We start from the raw sequence: 13,722 nt of genomic DNA, 5'->3' as shown, positions 1-13,722 counted from the left end.
TCATCGGTGCCCAGATATTCAAATCATCCGAGATGCAGTGAACATGAACAACAGCATATTTCGCTATTATCTTATTACAAGTGGAACAGATTTTGCAGCAGTTTGATAAAAAATATTGCAGTTGAAATAAGTGATAAAATGCTATGCTTTCTTGCATTCCCTTTGGCCTGGCAAGCTGTCCAACATTCTTCATGCTTGATTTCTTTAATAAATGTTTCTGCTGGTATGGATTTCACAATTGACTAAAAGAATGCCCCCTCACTATTAAGTTGGAGGAGGAAAGAGAACTCGAATTAACGCAAGTGTTTGTTGCAGTATTAAGTGCCAACCTGTGCAAAGATTTCTCAACTTCCTAATGGAGACAACTGTGAAAATGATGTTCCTGTATCCAGAAGAAGTTCTTCCTCTTGCTTCCTGATCTCCAAATGATTCCTACCACCACATTTACCAGGTATTCTCTTCAACACTGCTTCTAGGTTTTCTTTTATTTTCACAATTCATCAAATTACCAGCTTGTTTTGAATTGAATCCTATACTGATTCCAAGGAGATGCTTATAGTTCGTTAAACTTGGCCACCATGATATAACATGGCAGCTATACATAGAAGCCATAGTACCCTAATACCATGTTAGTTCCAAAAGAGAAAACTGATCATGGTAAAGTTGTCATAGCAAATATAACTCGAGGAACCTAAAAGGTGAAAATAATTATTTTATACAGTAAAATATTCTTAAAAACTTAATGATTGTACATCTCTCTTTTCCTGATCAGCTTACGGAGACTGATCAAAAACAACATGCAACAGAAAGCTCAACATATGTGGCCAAAACACTGTAGCATGGGTTTACAGCTTTGGACTCCCACTATGCCCATCCTATTAGGTCATCTGAAGTTTGAGGATTGAGATTACTTTATGGTAATCAGGCTGGATCAAATGTTTTGAAGATCATTGCTTGTCATCTTTGTCTGGTGGTGGTGATATGCAGAACGCAGATGGTGAAACAGGTGGCTATGATTTTGTTCTTTTTAAAATATTTGTTTATGGGATACGTGTGTCACTGGTTAGGTCAGCATTTACTGCACGCATGCGCACACAGTTTGGACCAATGCTGTAATGGGGTCAGGCGCTCAGTGGCTGGCAGAACCCAAACTGAGCTTCAGTGAGTACTGATGCATGGCTTTAAGACAGATTTTTCTTAAAATGTATGGAATCTGCTCAACATTAATGCCAACATGACACAATTGTTACTACAATGGATTTCAGTTTTGAGTACAATGCTGGCACACCTGTGCAATAATAGGGGAGGGCTACATTGGTGATGTGCTGTCTTTCATTGGGATAGCTAAACTGAGTACCCAGCTGTGCTTGAAAGTGCAATAAGACTTTTATGATCAATCTCAAAAAATAGTGAATTTTCCTCATGTCCATATCAACATTTCCCCCCAAATCAACAACAAAAACAGATTAGCTGGTAATTTATCCTGTTATTATTTGTGGGACTTTTGCTGTCTGCATAACAATCACTACATTTCAAAATAATTAAACGTGATGTGCTCCAGATGTTTGAGAGATTTGGTACGTTCTCTTTCAGCTGGAGTCTGAGAAAAATAAAAAGTTAACATTAATCAATCTGCAGAAAATCTACTGCAGATGTGAGATTTAATGAAAAAGCCCATTTATTTCCAAGGTGCATTTGTACAGTACATGTTAACGTGTTAACAAATGTAAAAAAAGTGCAACATGCATATAGCTAACATGCAGACAACAGTAAAAAGTTACTTCCTCTTTAAATAACAAAATTGGAACTATTTTGAAAAAAGTTAGAACATGCAGCAACTACTTTTGTACATAAAATGTGAACAGACATTATTTTACATTACACATTGGATTCTCGACACTGCATCTGTAAAATCATGCTTTCTCCCAACAACCATCACACGTACAGTATTCACAAAATTAAAGGCACTGAAGTATATCTGTACAAACAAAAAAGTATTTAAAGTAGCATTTTCATTTTTAAACAAAATCATAGCACAGCTTCAAGTGTAGGACTCCGTCTTAAAGCACTTCTTTCACAATAGCCCACTCTTAACAACTTGACACATTATATTAACTTACAATAAAACTCTCAAAACAAGTTTTCCAGGCTCAAAATTGCTAATTGCATTACATATGTTGCCTAGAATGTCACAATTGATGTAGTCATGTGGCAATAAAAATGATGAAAGTCAGAATTTTATTCAGACAATTTCAAACATTCTAAATGTCTCACTTTTAACCAGAACGGGAATTAACAGTCATCTTCAGCCTTCTGTTCCCTAAATAAATGTCTTCTTTGATAAGAAAAGCTCCAGAAAGAAAGAAATTTTAAAATCAGGAAATTAGGTCACAGAAAAACAGACATTAGACTGTTTAGGACAGGATATGCCTAGAGAGATGAGGAGGAGAACGTTGGGGCTCCACTGTTTCAGTTAGACGCAAGGACAATTTGTTATCCCTACAAGACAAAATAAATTAAAAATTCTGAATTCTAAGGTTGAGTGCACAAACCTTCGGATTCTCCAACTGGAAATATCTATAAGCAGTTAAATTTTTAGTTGCATTAAGTCAACAAGAAAGTTTGGATGGGATTTTCTGTCCATACATGCCAGCAGGATTCTTCTGACCCACTGCAGTGGAGAGAGATTTGGCCGAGCAGGGCGTGAATGGCTGGAGAATTCCAGTCAAAATTTCTTATTAACTTAGTGCAAATAAAATAACAGTCAATGCCTCTTAACAGAAAACCAATTGTTATATCAAGTACTCATCACAGATTCTGGTCTTAGCAAAGGAGAGGAAAAACTTTGAATGACTTCTTGTCTTGAACTGCTGGGAAGGACTGATTTTCGAACAATAACAGTGGGACACTGTCCACACCATTATCACAGTTGGCCACATTCATATGTTGCTACAATTGTACATCAATAGAATATATACTGGTCTGATTAGTGTGGCTTTTTTCTGCTTTTCAAAATGTTGGATTAAGGTTGGTAAATGTTGACAGTAGAATCTGAAGAATGGTCGTTAGCTTATTGGAACACAATTTTACTTTGTCTCAGCTCAATAATGCGCTTTGTGATCATCAAGAACCTTTCATATTTCTAGGATCAAAGTACTTCAACAAAATAAAGGCGAATTCTCCTCCCTTTAATGATTGGTTTAGGGATCACAAAGAGCAAAAACAAAACTATTTTCTTAACTTCCTTGAATCTACCTAAATACATAAGAACATAAGAAATAGGAGCAGGAGTAGGCCATCTACCCCTTCGAGCCTGCCCCACCATTCAATAAGATCATGGCTGATCTGTCGCTGCTCAGTTCCACTTTCCCGCCCTCTCCCCATAACCCTTAATCCCCTCTCTTATCAAAAACCCATCAACCCGCATCTTAAAAATATTTAGCGAGGCAGCCTCCACCACTTCAACGGGCAGAGAATTCCAGAGATTCACCACCCTTTGAGTGAAGAAGTTCCTCCACAACTCTGTTCTAAACCGCCCCCCTTTTATCTTGAGGCTGTGCCCCCTAGTCCTACTGTCTTTTTTGAGCGAAATAAATACGAATCTCATCCAATATAATTAAATAGATCTATCTATTTGTAATCTGTCTACACTCATGTAAAAGTTAAATTTATAATACCGATTTTTAAGGCACAAATTTAAGGACTGACTTTTACACAAGTTATATTTTTAAGGAGTTATGTGCTTGCTTGTTTTGAGCCAACACAGCATGGAATAAAGAATAAATTCTAGAGTGAAATCCAAAAAAGACTGTGACTCCATCAACTAAAAAGTACAAGGTTGTAGATGCACTTTCAACTGGCACAAAAGCACACTGAACTTGGCTCTTCAAAAGGATCCACTCAGTAATGGGGGAAGCAGCATTCACACCAGTTGTTTATTGTCCATCACTCTCTCTGCATTTTTCCCCCACAACCCCCCAAATGGGCCACATGGATTAGATATGGGGTTGTTGCCTTCCCCGCCATAGTTCAGCCATTGCTGTGAGCTCAGGGGAGCCCTGTGGTGTCTGGGCCTAATTACAGCCACAGCCTAGGGACAATTCTTTTTTGGGATAATGGCCCATTATGAAGGGAGCTGGGGGAGAAGAGAGGGTGGGATCTTCCAGGCCTCCAGGAAGGGAAGCAGAAGTATCAAATGGGTCTGCTGGAAGGGAAGGGAAATTAGAAAATGTCATGCTGATTGCACCCAACCATTAACCTAGGCTTTGGTGCAGGTAGTTTGTCCTGAATCAGTACTTACAAAGCTGGAGTCTCTCCTCCCCCAGCTAGGAAGACTGAGGACAATGGGTGAAGACAGAAGTTCCAGGCATTTGTTCATTTAATGTTCTGTCTGGAAGTTGGTTGTTGTATTTTGTTTTATTTAAATGAAAAAAATGATTTGGAGGTTTTTGATGTGATTGTAGAAATTATTTTGTTGCTGGATTAAAAAAAACTAAGGTTTTCTTTTACATATATATGATCAATTTCAAACTTTTAAAGCAAAAATCATGGATTGGATTTTCTGTACTCCCCCACAGTATGTTTGCAGTGGCAGAGGTGGCCCGCCATAGGAACTTTTGGTCCCACTGCTGTCAATGGGGTTCCCTGTTTTTTTGCACCCTCTACCGATGAGGAACCTGCAGCAGCATGCCACCATCAAGGGAACCAGAAGATCCCGCCAGCGGGAACAGCTGGAAAATCCTGCCCCATGTGTCAACTTTTACATGGGTATGTACAGTATTTTAAAATGCTTTCAAAGTCTGCAATATTTAAAAAATGTTGACACTTGTTTATTGTGATATGATCACAAATTTAAACAAGTTTCCAATTCATCTTTCATAAACAAAGCATGGGTTCTGATCTGAAGTCTGAATAGTAATTAATTTTGAATGAATTTATCCAGCTTTTACTTATTAATTAATCTTGGTAGCCTTAAGAGGACACACACCTAACACTTCAGTAGGATGTTGTATAATTTTCCTGTCCATATAAAGTAGCACATCCCTTGACTTACTGTAGTCAGTGTTATATGTGAGCACGTACATACAAAACAATTGAGATCATTGATCACCCTTCAAGATTTCAAAAGTACACAAATTGAACAAGAAACTTAGTAACTGCAGTATTTTATGGATTGCAATGAGCGTGAGAGTTCAGGATTTTTTTTTCACCCTTCTTGGCAGTGAGGCCAACAGTAGCATCACAAAATAAACTTTATGGACTGGGTACTGAAGCTGGAAGCTTACAGGCCATTATATTTAAATACAGCACGTGGGGGTATTTCAGTACTTTATGATTACAGCCAGCTGCTCAAACCTAAAGGATAATTTTCACGTCTAAATAGATAGTGTGGCCTTTGATATCAATAGTCTCAGGCTTTTTTGTCTAAATACGCTGAGTTTTAAGCTGCATAGTCCTCAGACATGACTTTTGGAATACTTTGTCTCCAAGACCATTCACTGGTTTGAGCACTTCTTAAAAAAAAGTGAACTCTGGCTGAGTTGTGGATCCTGCCGTTTGGAGCCGATGTCTAACCAATCATCCTGCAGAGCACAAACCAATCTACACCAGAAGATTAGAGAGACAAACCTACAGTAATATAACTTTCAACTGACGTTCCAAAATTGAGACTTCTGAGGGATTTTACGGTCTCACTTGAGCGAGACTGCAAATTCCCACCTGAAGTCAACAGACATTTCCATTGTCTGCCCCTCGACTGCTCTGATTCCACAGTGGGTGAGGCGGTAAAATTCTAGTACACATGTTAATTCAAGAAACTGACATACCTATAGTTATTTAGGCAATTACAGATTTCTGTTAAATTTTTTGGTCTCAATCTTGTCTGGTTGACCCCAATTTTAGATTTAAGTCAATTGCAGCCCTGAGTGAAACTGGTCTTGCCAGCGTAGGTCAGTTGACTGAAATTGGAGGTGGATACACCTTTGTCTGGAGCAGTTGCAGCACTGATGAGCGTCGTGATGCTGGAGTTGGATTTGCCATGATGTGGATGTGCTGGCGTTGGACTGGGGTAAACACAGTAAAAAGTCTGACTACACCAGGTTTTAGTTCAACCAATTCAAGGATTTGCCACCAGGAGTCACCTTGTTCGGAAACTTGATAGTCTACCCGAGGGCGTGAACGACTGACTTATGACATTACAGCTTCCGCTACAGAACAGAAGTCAAGCTACCATGATCAGCACCTACGCCCTCACAAATGAACAACCCAGACGAGATGAAAGACAAGTTCTACGAAGAACTAGATGTCCTACTATCAGCAGTGAGCAGTACCGACAAGCTGATTTAGCTTGGCGATTTCAATGCAAGAGTAGGGTGTGACTTTGCAATCTGGCAGGGAGTCATTGAGATGCATGGAATGGGCAAGTGTAACAGTAATGGCCTACTCTTAATGAAGACCTGTACAGCACACGACCTCATCACCAACACAACATTCCGTCTGCCTACCCATAACAAGACCTCCTGGATGCACCCCCGCTCTAAGCATTGGCATCTTATCGACTATGTCATTGTCAGGAGAAAAGACAGGCAGGATGTCAGAGTGACCAAGGCCATGTGTGGTGCTGACTGCTGGACAGATCACAGGCTCATTGTCTCCAAAATGAGGCTCCGCATCAGACCCAAGAGGTGACCACAAGGAAGCAAAGTTGTGAAAAGAATCAATGTGGTCAAGCTAAAGAACCCCAGCATAGCTTCAGCACTGGCTGAAGACTTAGAAATCAAGCTTGCTGACCTACACTTTGCGGGCAACGCTGAGGATGACTGGGATCGCTTCAGGGATGCTGTCCATACATCTGCGCTGAAGATGCTCACGCCCTCTACCGCATCACTGGTTCGATGAGAATGAGGAGGAGATACAGGCTCTACTTGTTGAAAAGCACCGTCTTCATTGGGCCTGTCAGAACGACCATCACCAGCTGCCAAAAAAAATGCATTTACCAGTGCTCACAGGACAGTCCAGAATAAACTGCGTAAAATACAGGATGCCTGGCTGAGCGCCAAGGCAGATAAAATACAGGGATACACTGACAGAAACGACTTGAAACGGCTCTATGAAGCCCTCAACACTCTCTACGGAACTCAATCTCATGGGAGCTCCCCTTCCTGAGTACAGATGGTACAACTGTCATTACAGAGGGAGCTCAGAGCCTGCAGAAACACTTTGAAGTCACAACCGACTGTCATCTATTAACAACGAGGCAATAGGCAGGATTCCCCAGTTGATAACAACAGTGCCATGGATGACCCACCGGTAGTAGCCGAAGTCGTGAAAGCTGTCAGCTAGCTATCCAGTGGCAAAGTCCCAGGGGCAGATGCCATACTCAGAACTACAAAGCTGCTGGTCCTCTACTTATCGAGAAGCTCACCGAATTGTTCCAGTTGTTTTGGAAGCAAGGATCCATTCCTCAGGAACTTAAAGGTGCTTCCATCGTACACCTCTAGAAGAGGAAGGGCAATCGGCAAGTATCCGCCAACACCGAGGAATATTGCTGCTCTCCATTACAGGAAAACCCTCGCAAGAGTCCTGCTAAATTGTTTGGTCACTCATCTGGAGCTGGGCCTGCTTCCAGAGTCACAGTGTGGCTTCTGCAAAGGTCGCGGGACCATTGACATGATTTTTGCTGCGTGCCAACTTCAGGAGAAGTGCCAGGAGCAGAATCGCAAGCTCTACACAATCTTTGTTGATCTCGCGAAAGCCTTCGACAGTGTAAGTCGACAAGACCTGTGAAGGATCATGTCAAAGTTCGGCTGCCCCCCCCAAATTCATTCAGATTCCATGATGGCATGATGGCCAGAGTACTGGATAGCAGAAAATCCTGAGGCATTCCCAGTCACCAATAGCGTCAAACAGGGCTGCGTGCTTGCACCCACACTGTTGAGTATGATATTTACTGCCATGCTGAATGATGCCTTCCAGGACAGTGTTGCTGGGATCAACCTCAAGTACAGAGTGGATGGAAGCTCTTCAACCTGAGGAGACTTCAAGCTATTACCAAAGCAAAAGAGACTGTTCTGAGAGATTTCCTCTTTGCCAATGACTGCCCCTGTATACTTGCTCAGAGCCAGAGATGCAAGTTAGCATGGATAAATTTTCCATGATTTGTGACAACTTTGGACTCACCGTTAACATTAAAAAGACCGAAGTCATGCACCAGCCTGCTCCTCATGCACTGTACACAGAACCCATAATCATAATCAAAGGGCAGAAACTACAGGCAGTGGACCAGTTCACTTACCTTGGCAGCATCCTCTCCCAGGCAGTGACTATTGATACAGAAGTTAACTGCAGATTAGCAAAGGCAAGTTCTGCTTTTGGTGGACTGCGCTCCACTGTATGGGAACGTCGAGGAATCAGCCCAGCAACAAAACTGAAGGTCTACAGTGCTCATTACCCTTCTGTATGCCAGTGAAATGTGGACTATGTATCGAAGGCATGCAAGATAGCTCAATCATTTCCACATGACTTGTCTTCGCAGAATATTACACATCAGATGGCAAGACAAAGTACCAGACTTTAAAGTTCTCTCTAGAGCAAGTCTACCATCAGTCCACACACTGCTGATGAGAGCGCAGACCCAGTGGGCAGGTCATATCATCCGTATGTCAGACGAGCGCATACCCAAGCAGCTGCTGTTTGGGGAGCTCTCTGCTGGAAGATGCTCGTATGGAGGACAGAAGAAAGACACACTCAAGGCCTCCCTGAAGTCGCTTGACATAGACACGTACACCTGGGAAACAAAACCACCCTACCTGGCACTGCCTCATCCACAAAGGCCATCAAGCTTACGAAGCAAGATGCATTGCAGAAGCACAACTTAAGCGCGAACTGTGCAAGTCCAGAGCCACCAGTGCAACCACTACAGTATCTACACAAGTCTGTCCAATATGTGCCAGGACATTCCGTGCCCGAATTGGCCTGATCAGTCATCTTCGGACACACCGCAACCAGCCTCAAAATGACTAATGGCGTCGAGGTCCTCATCGATGACGATGGACGAACAAGTCAGTTTATTCTCATACTTCAATTCTAATTTAAACTTTTTTTTGATGCCTCGTGTTGCAGCACTTAAGCTGTACAATATTCTCTGTTATAATTACTATTTCCTCCAATATTTACTATAAGATGATTCAAGCACATTAATACATTATCATAGCAGAGCTCCAGCATCTTTCTCAGGAATTTGAAAATAAGTAAATAAGTTATGTCTGAATTGTAATTGAAATCAAAGTTGCTCAGCAATCATCTGCATCTGTCTGATGGCAATTAACAGTGGAAAAATGCTGCAAAAAAAATCAAGAAAGCACAAGGATGCCAACTTGTGTTCATATTTATGAAGTTCCAAGGAAGTTTAATGAATAATTTAACAACGATTAAGTTTTTTTTAACAAAAGTACATGATGCAATCTTATTTGACATTACCACAATGAATTACATCTTGCCTGCCACACAGTGGCCATATAATACTGCTGAAACAATGCAGGGTCATGGAACAGAAGTGCTCCCATGTAGTTATGAGATTAAGTACTGTTTATAAGGAGCAACTACACAAATGCATTCCTTTAGATGGTTTCTTCCTGCACAAAATAAAGGTAGAATATTTAGAGAAGGGGGAGATGGGTTTTGAGGCATCAATTTTAGTTCAAATGGTTTGTCTCCCTTTTAATAGGTGGACCTGAGCATACAACCCACTCTGCCTGGGATGCTTTCTTTTTGCAATCCTTTCCCCTTCTCTGCCGATCTCTCTATTGAACACATTGAACCATGCTGGGGTGCACTCCACAGACATCAGGTTTCTGCTAGTACAATTCTCAAGTGGTCATTTTCATCTGCCAACCAAGGCATTAAATCTCAACAATCTATATGTGCAAGGCCCATCATAAGCAAGCTAGATTGGTTAGTCACCTGAGTATCAGTCAGAAGCAGGAAACTTGACGATGTTCTGTTCTTTAGTCAATGGACGCTTTCTGCAGCATCCTTTCAGATAGCCTGGTTGAAATCTGTTAACTCAGCATAGACCAGAAAGCAAATTTGGGACCTCCTCCTGCTCTGGAACTTTGCTTCTAACAATTGGGGCATCAGGAACCCCAGGAATTGCAAACTTCAACAGGTTTATAATGTTGTCTATTTTATACATTGTTTAAAACACGCGTTTGTTCTCCTTGTAGTTTATGGGCTGAAAGTCTACTTTCAGCAAGATTACTGATTTCCAGTTTTCCTGCAAAAAAAAACTGAATCTCAGAAACCAATTCTTCAAAGCATTAGCAATAATCCTGGAAAATTGTCACATGTAGGAACAGCAAAATTTGACAAATTAACCGTTCTAAAACAAGGATAATGTTTATACGTTTGATGATTTGAGTGGGCTCACTTTTGAGTAAGAACAGATATCACAGAGATAGGTTTTTTTAAGAAATAAATTCTCAAATACATAATATACTCACTATTTGTAGAAAAAAGACAAATGTTATGGCAACTCGCAGAATAAAGAGAAAGAATAAAGAAATGCAATCAGAGGAATAACAAACAAGTGGGAAATAGTCATAATAATTACATACATAATGCAAAGTAGCAAGAAATTACAACAAAAATATAAAACCTAGTGTGAAATTTTGAATTTAAAGAGAGACAGCTACCACTGTAAAATTATTTCAATATCACTGTTAAATGGAGAGGGCACAATATCACTCAGGGAATCAATGGAAAAGTAGAAAAGGACAAAATCTGGTGTGTACTTACTCTATGCTGGTCATTCTCAACAGCATATTCACTCACAGCAAAACTATTATACAGAGTACATTCTACATTATTTAAATTTAAGGCAAGAATGGAGAAGAAATTATTTACAGAAGTAGATCCAAAAAGGGACCATACCTCAATTTTTCTTTGTTTGGACAGAATGAATGATTGTGCTATTTTCTGCAAGTTCTATTGATTTAGGGGTAAAATGGAACTCATGCTATAAGCTTGGCAAAGATTTTATTCTCCCCCAACCAAAAAGGCCATTATGTTAAAAAAAAGGTGCAAATCATGCAGGATTTGGAGACAAGCCACATATATCAGTTGCAATTATTTCTTAATCCATGTCATTTTCTTTTTTCCAGTTTTTATGATAGGTTTAGAGAATGTAACAAGTAATAGTTTTTAGGGCTTTGCTTCAAAGAACATTAAGTTTCATGGCAATCCTCCCAAAATTAAGTAGTTCCAACTGAATCAGTACTTTGAATTGGTCTTTTCTGAAAAAAAAGGTGGACTGTTCTTGTTACAATGTGTGAACTTTCATTTTAAAAGTAAAAATGCAACTTCAGAAATTCTCAATTCTCAAATAAGCAAACTGATCAGCATGGAGCTGTACTTCCCAAAAAAGGTAGTTTTTGAATAATTTTGAGCTATTACAAGAGACTAGACAACATAGGCTAGAACTTCAAATATTTTTGGTTTAAGGTTCTTATGTTTAACAGGAAGATTGAAATGCATTCTCCTTTCCAATAAATCACATGGTATTATAGAACGGGTTGCTAGTTCTCTTTTTCTCACAATGCTTTCCGAACTTCCAGAAAGGGTGCATTCGTACATTCTGCTCCCGAGAAGTCAAAGGGTAGAGTTCATTGGCACTCTGGGTATGGAACCGACTTAGTCCAAATGAAGGAATAGAGATAAAGTCTATACACTGCCGTGTCACTCCTGGATCAGTTAAACTGCATTTCATAGGAGAAAGCATCTTACAAGGGTGTTCAACTTGATCTGTGCACTGAATATCAGGCAATTTCAGAGCTGTATGTTCCAATACAGAAGTCTCAATTGATTTATTTAGTGGCTTTATGAAGGAAGCCTGTTCTGTTTGCTTTTTCATTTCCCCACAGAGACTGCCTTTCCACTGCATTCTTTCAACTGCGTTAGGCAATAACAAACTTTCAATTAGTTTGACGTGACCTGATCTTATGAAAGTTTCAACTTCTTTCTCCCTGGATGACAGATCCTCACTAGATATGTTCAAGCTTCCCAGTTTGGCTAAGGAATGAGACCGCTTCATTTCTGAACAGATAGTCAGTCCTGCCTGACGCATCCTGGCTTCAATTTCCTGTATCCGGAGCTCAACTAAACCAGGCTGTCCTTGAATGCTGTGAAGGCTATCGCTGCTGGAGCTACGAGTCAAGCTTGAAGTTAAAGGAGATGGTATCAATGTTGCACAGATTTGCTGCAAGCGATCTTTAGTGAGGAACCCACTCCTATTATTCATATAAGGTGTAGATGTTTTTTGGAATATACCATCCATAAAATTAAACTCATCACAGCTAGCCTCTGGCAATGCATTGCTCTCCACATCTTTGTAAACTTGTGTTAGATCCGGAGTGTCTACCACTGGCTCATGCATGGTCAAATCCAGGGAGTCATTCTCTGCAAGTACAGCTTTTCTATTTTCAAAATTCTGTCTCTGCACTGGTTTGTTTGGAGACTTCACAAAAGTTAGCCTTTCCAACTCTTTGGTATGTTTTCTCACTAACCCAGCCTTCTGAAGCTGAAGGATAGATTCTTGATGCTGCATTAAATAGCTTTGAACTTTTGATCTTTCTGACTCCTGGTTATCTATCAGCTGTTTTATTTCTTTCATTGGCTTAATACCCATATTTTCATTACTGCAACTAGGAAATACTGTTCGATTATTGTCTACTGATTTTTGAATAGATGGCATAGAAAGCACAAACTTAGAGTTTTTCATTATTTGCGCCATATTATCCTGTTCATTTCCTAAAGTTGGAAGATTAGTATTTATTGGACTTAATTTGTATTCTGGCTGATGTTTTATGGATTCCGGCAGCTGCAGCACCTGCTTGTCAGCTTTAGATTCTTGATGAATAAGCCCAGTCTTTGAATCTATTGAAGTTTTTAGATAGTCATGGCTGCCCATACATGGACTTATTACTGGTAATTGTTTCAAGTCCTGGCGTCTACCAGACAGTGAAGCAATTGCATCAAGGACCAAAGTTTCAGCATGAAGGTTACTCGCCACATTTTTGCAGTTGTGATGCGCCTTCACTGTTTTTTGCTGCTGTTTTTGACCTTCGCAGTTTGTTCCTAAATCTGCACCTGTTTCTGCTGTTTCATGCAAAAATATTCTATCAGTTGTGTCAAAAGCATCATACCGATTGACAGGCTTTTCTGTCACTTGATGTAGATCTGGCTCACTGAGAATACTATTGAAGTTTTCTGTTATTGGTACATCTGAAGCTATGTTTGATAGATATCCCAAATTATTGGACGTGGTTGCTTTTGGGTCTTCAGTGGTGTTATCACATATCTGTTCCTGATGCAAGTTTTTTGCACAATCTGTAAATTGCTCACACGCAAGATTACTTACAGAGTCTGCGCAGTCCAAACTAAAATTATTAATAGGTTTGACACTGTTCGGAGTTTCAGCAGTAGTAACATCCTGGAATAAATTTGAAACGTAGTTTAAAATGGAAGCTGCAGATAATAATAATGATGTTTGACTAAACTCTAAATATACAGACAAATAATAAACAGTAATGACCAAAATCATGACTAAGTAGTTTCAATCTAAGGTGCTTCTGCAATGAGTTTAAAAAAAATGCAATCTGCTGGAGACAATCTCTGACACTGTGTATCCCAAATTGGAGGAAGATATTTGCAGGGCTTACAACTGCC

At 40.0% G+C, this 13,722-nt stretch overlaps 1 protein-coding gene across 1 annotated transcript in view; it reads right to left on the bottom strand.

Moving 5' to 3' along the window:
* Positions 1-3,608: 3,608 nt before the first annotated feature.
* The window catches only part of LOC145355770 (protein phosphatase Slingshot homolog 1-like), an 86,498-nt gene continuing 76,384 nt past the window's right edge, over positions 3,609-13,722 (bottom strand). Inside the window, exon 15 of the mRNA XM_080208125.1 lies at positions 3,609-13,486. Coding sequence (XP_080064251.1) covers positions 11,549-13,486 — 1,938 coding nt within the window. The 3' untranslated portion in view covers positions 3,609-11,548. The remainder of the gene's footprint in view (positions 13,487-13,722) is intronic.

This window comes from Carcharhinus amblyrhynchos, chromosome 20 (assembly GCF_965287045.1).
Source record: "Carcharhinus amblyrhynchos chromosome 20, sCarAmb.v2.hapA, whole genome shotgun sequence".
Classification (NCBI taxonomy): Eukaryota; Metazoa; Chordata; class Chondrichthyes; order Carcharhiniformes; family Carcharhinidae; genus Carcharhinus; species Carcharhinus amblyrhynchos.
This window is presented reverse-complemented; position numbering and strand designations above follow the sequence as displayed.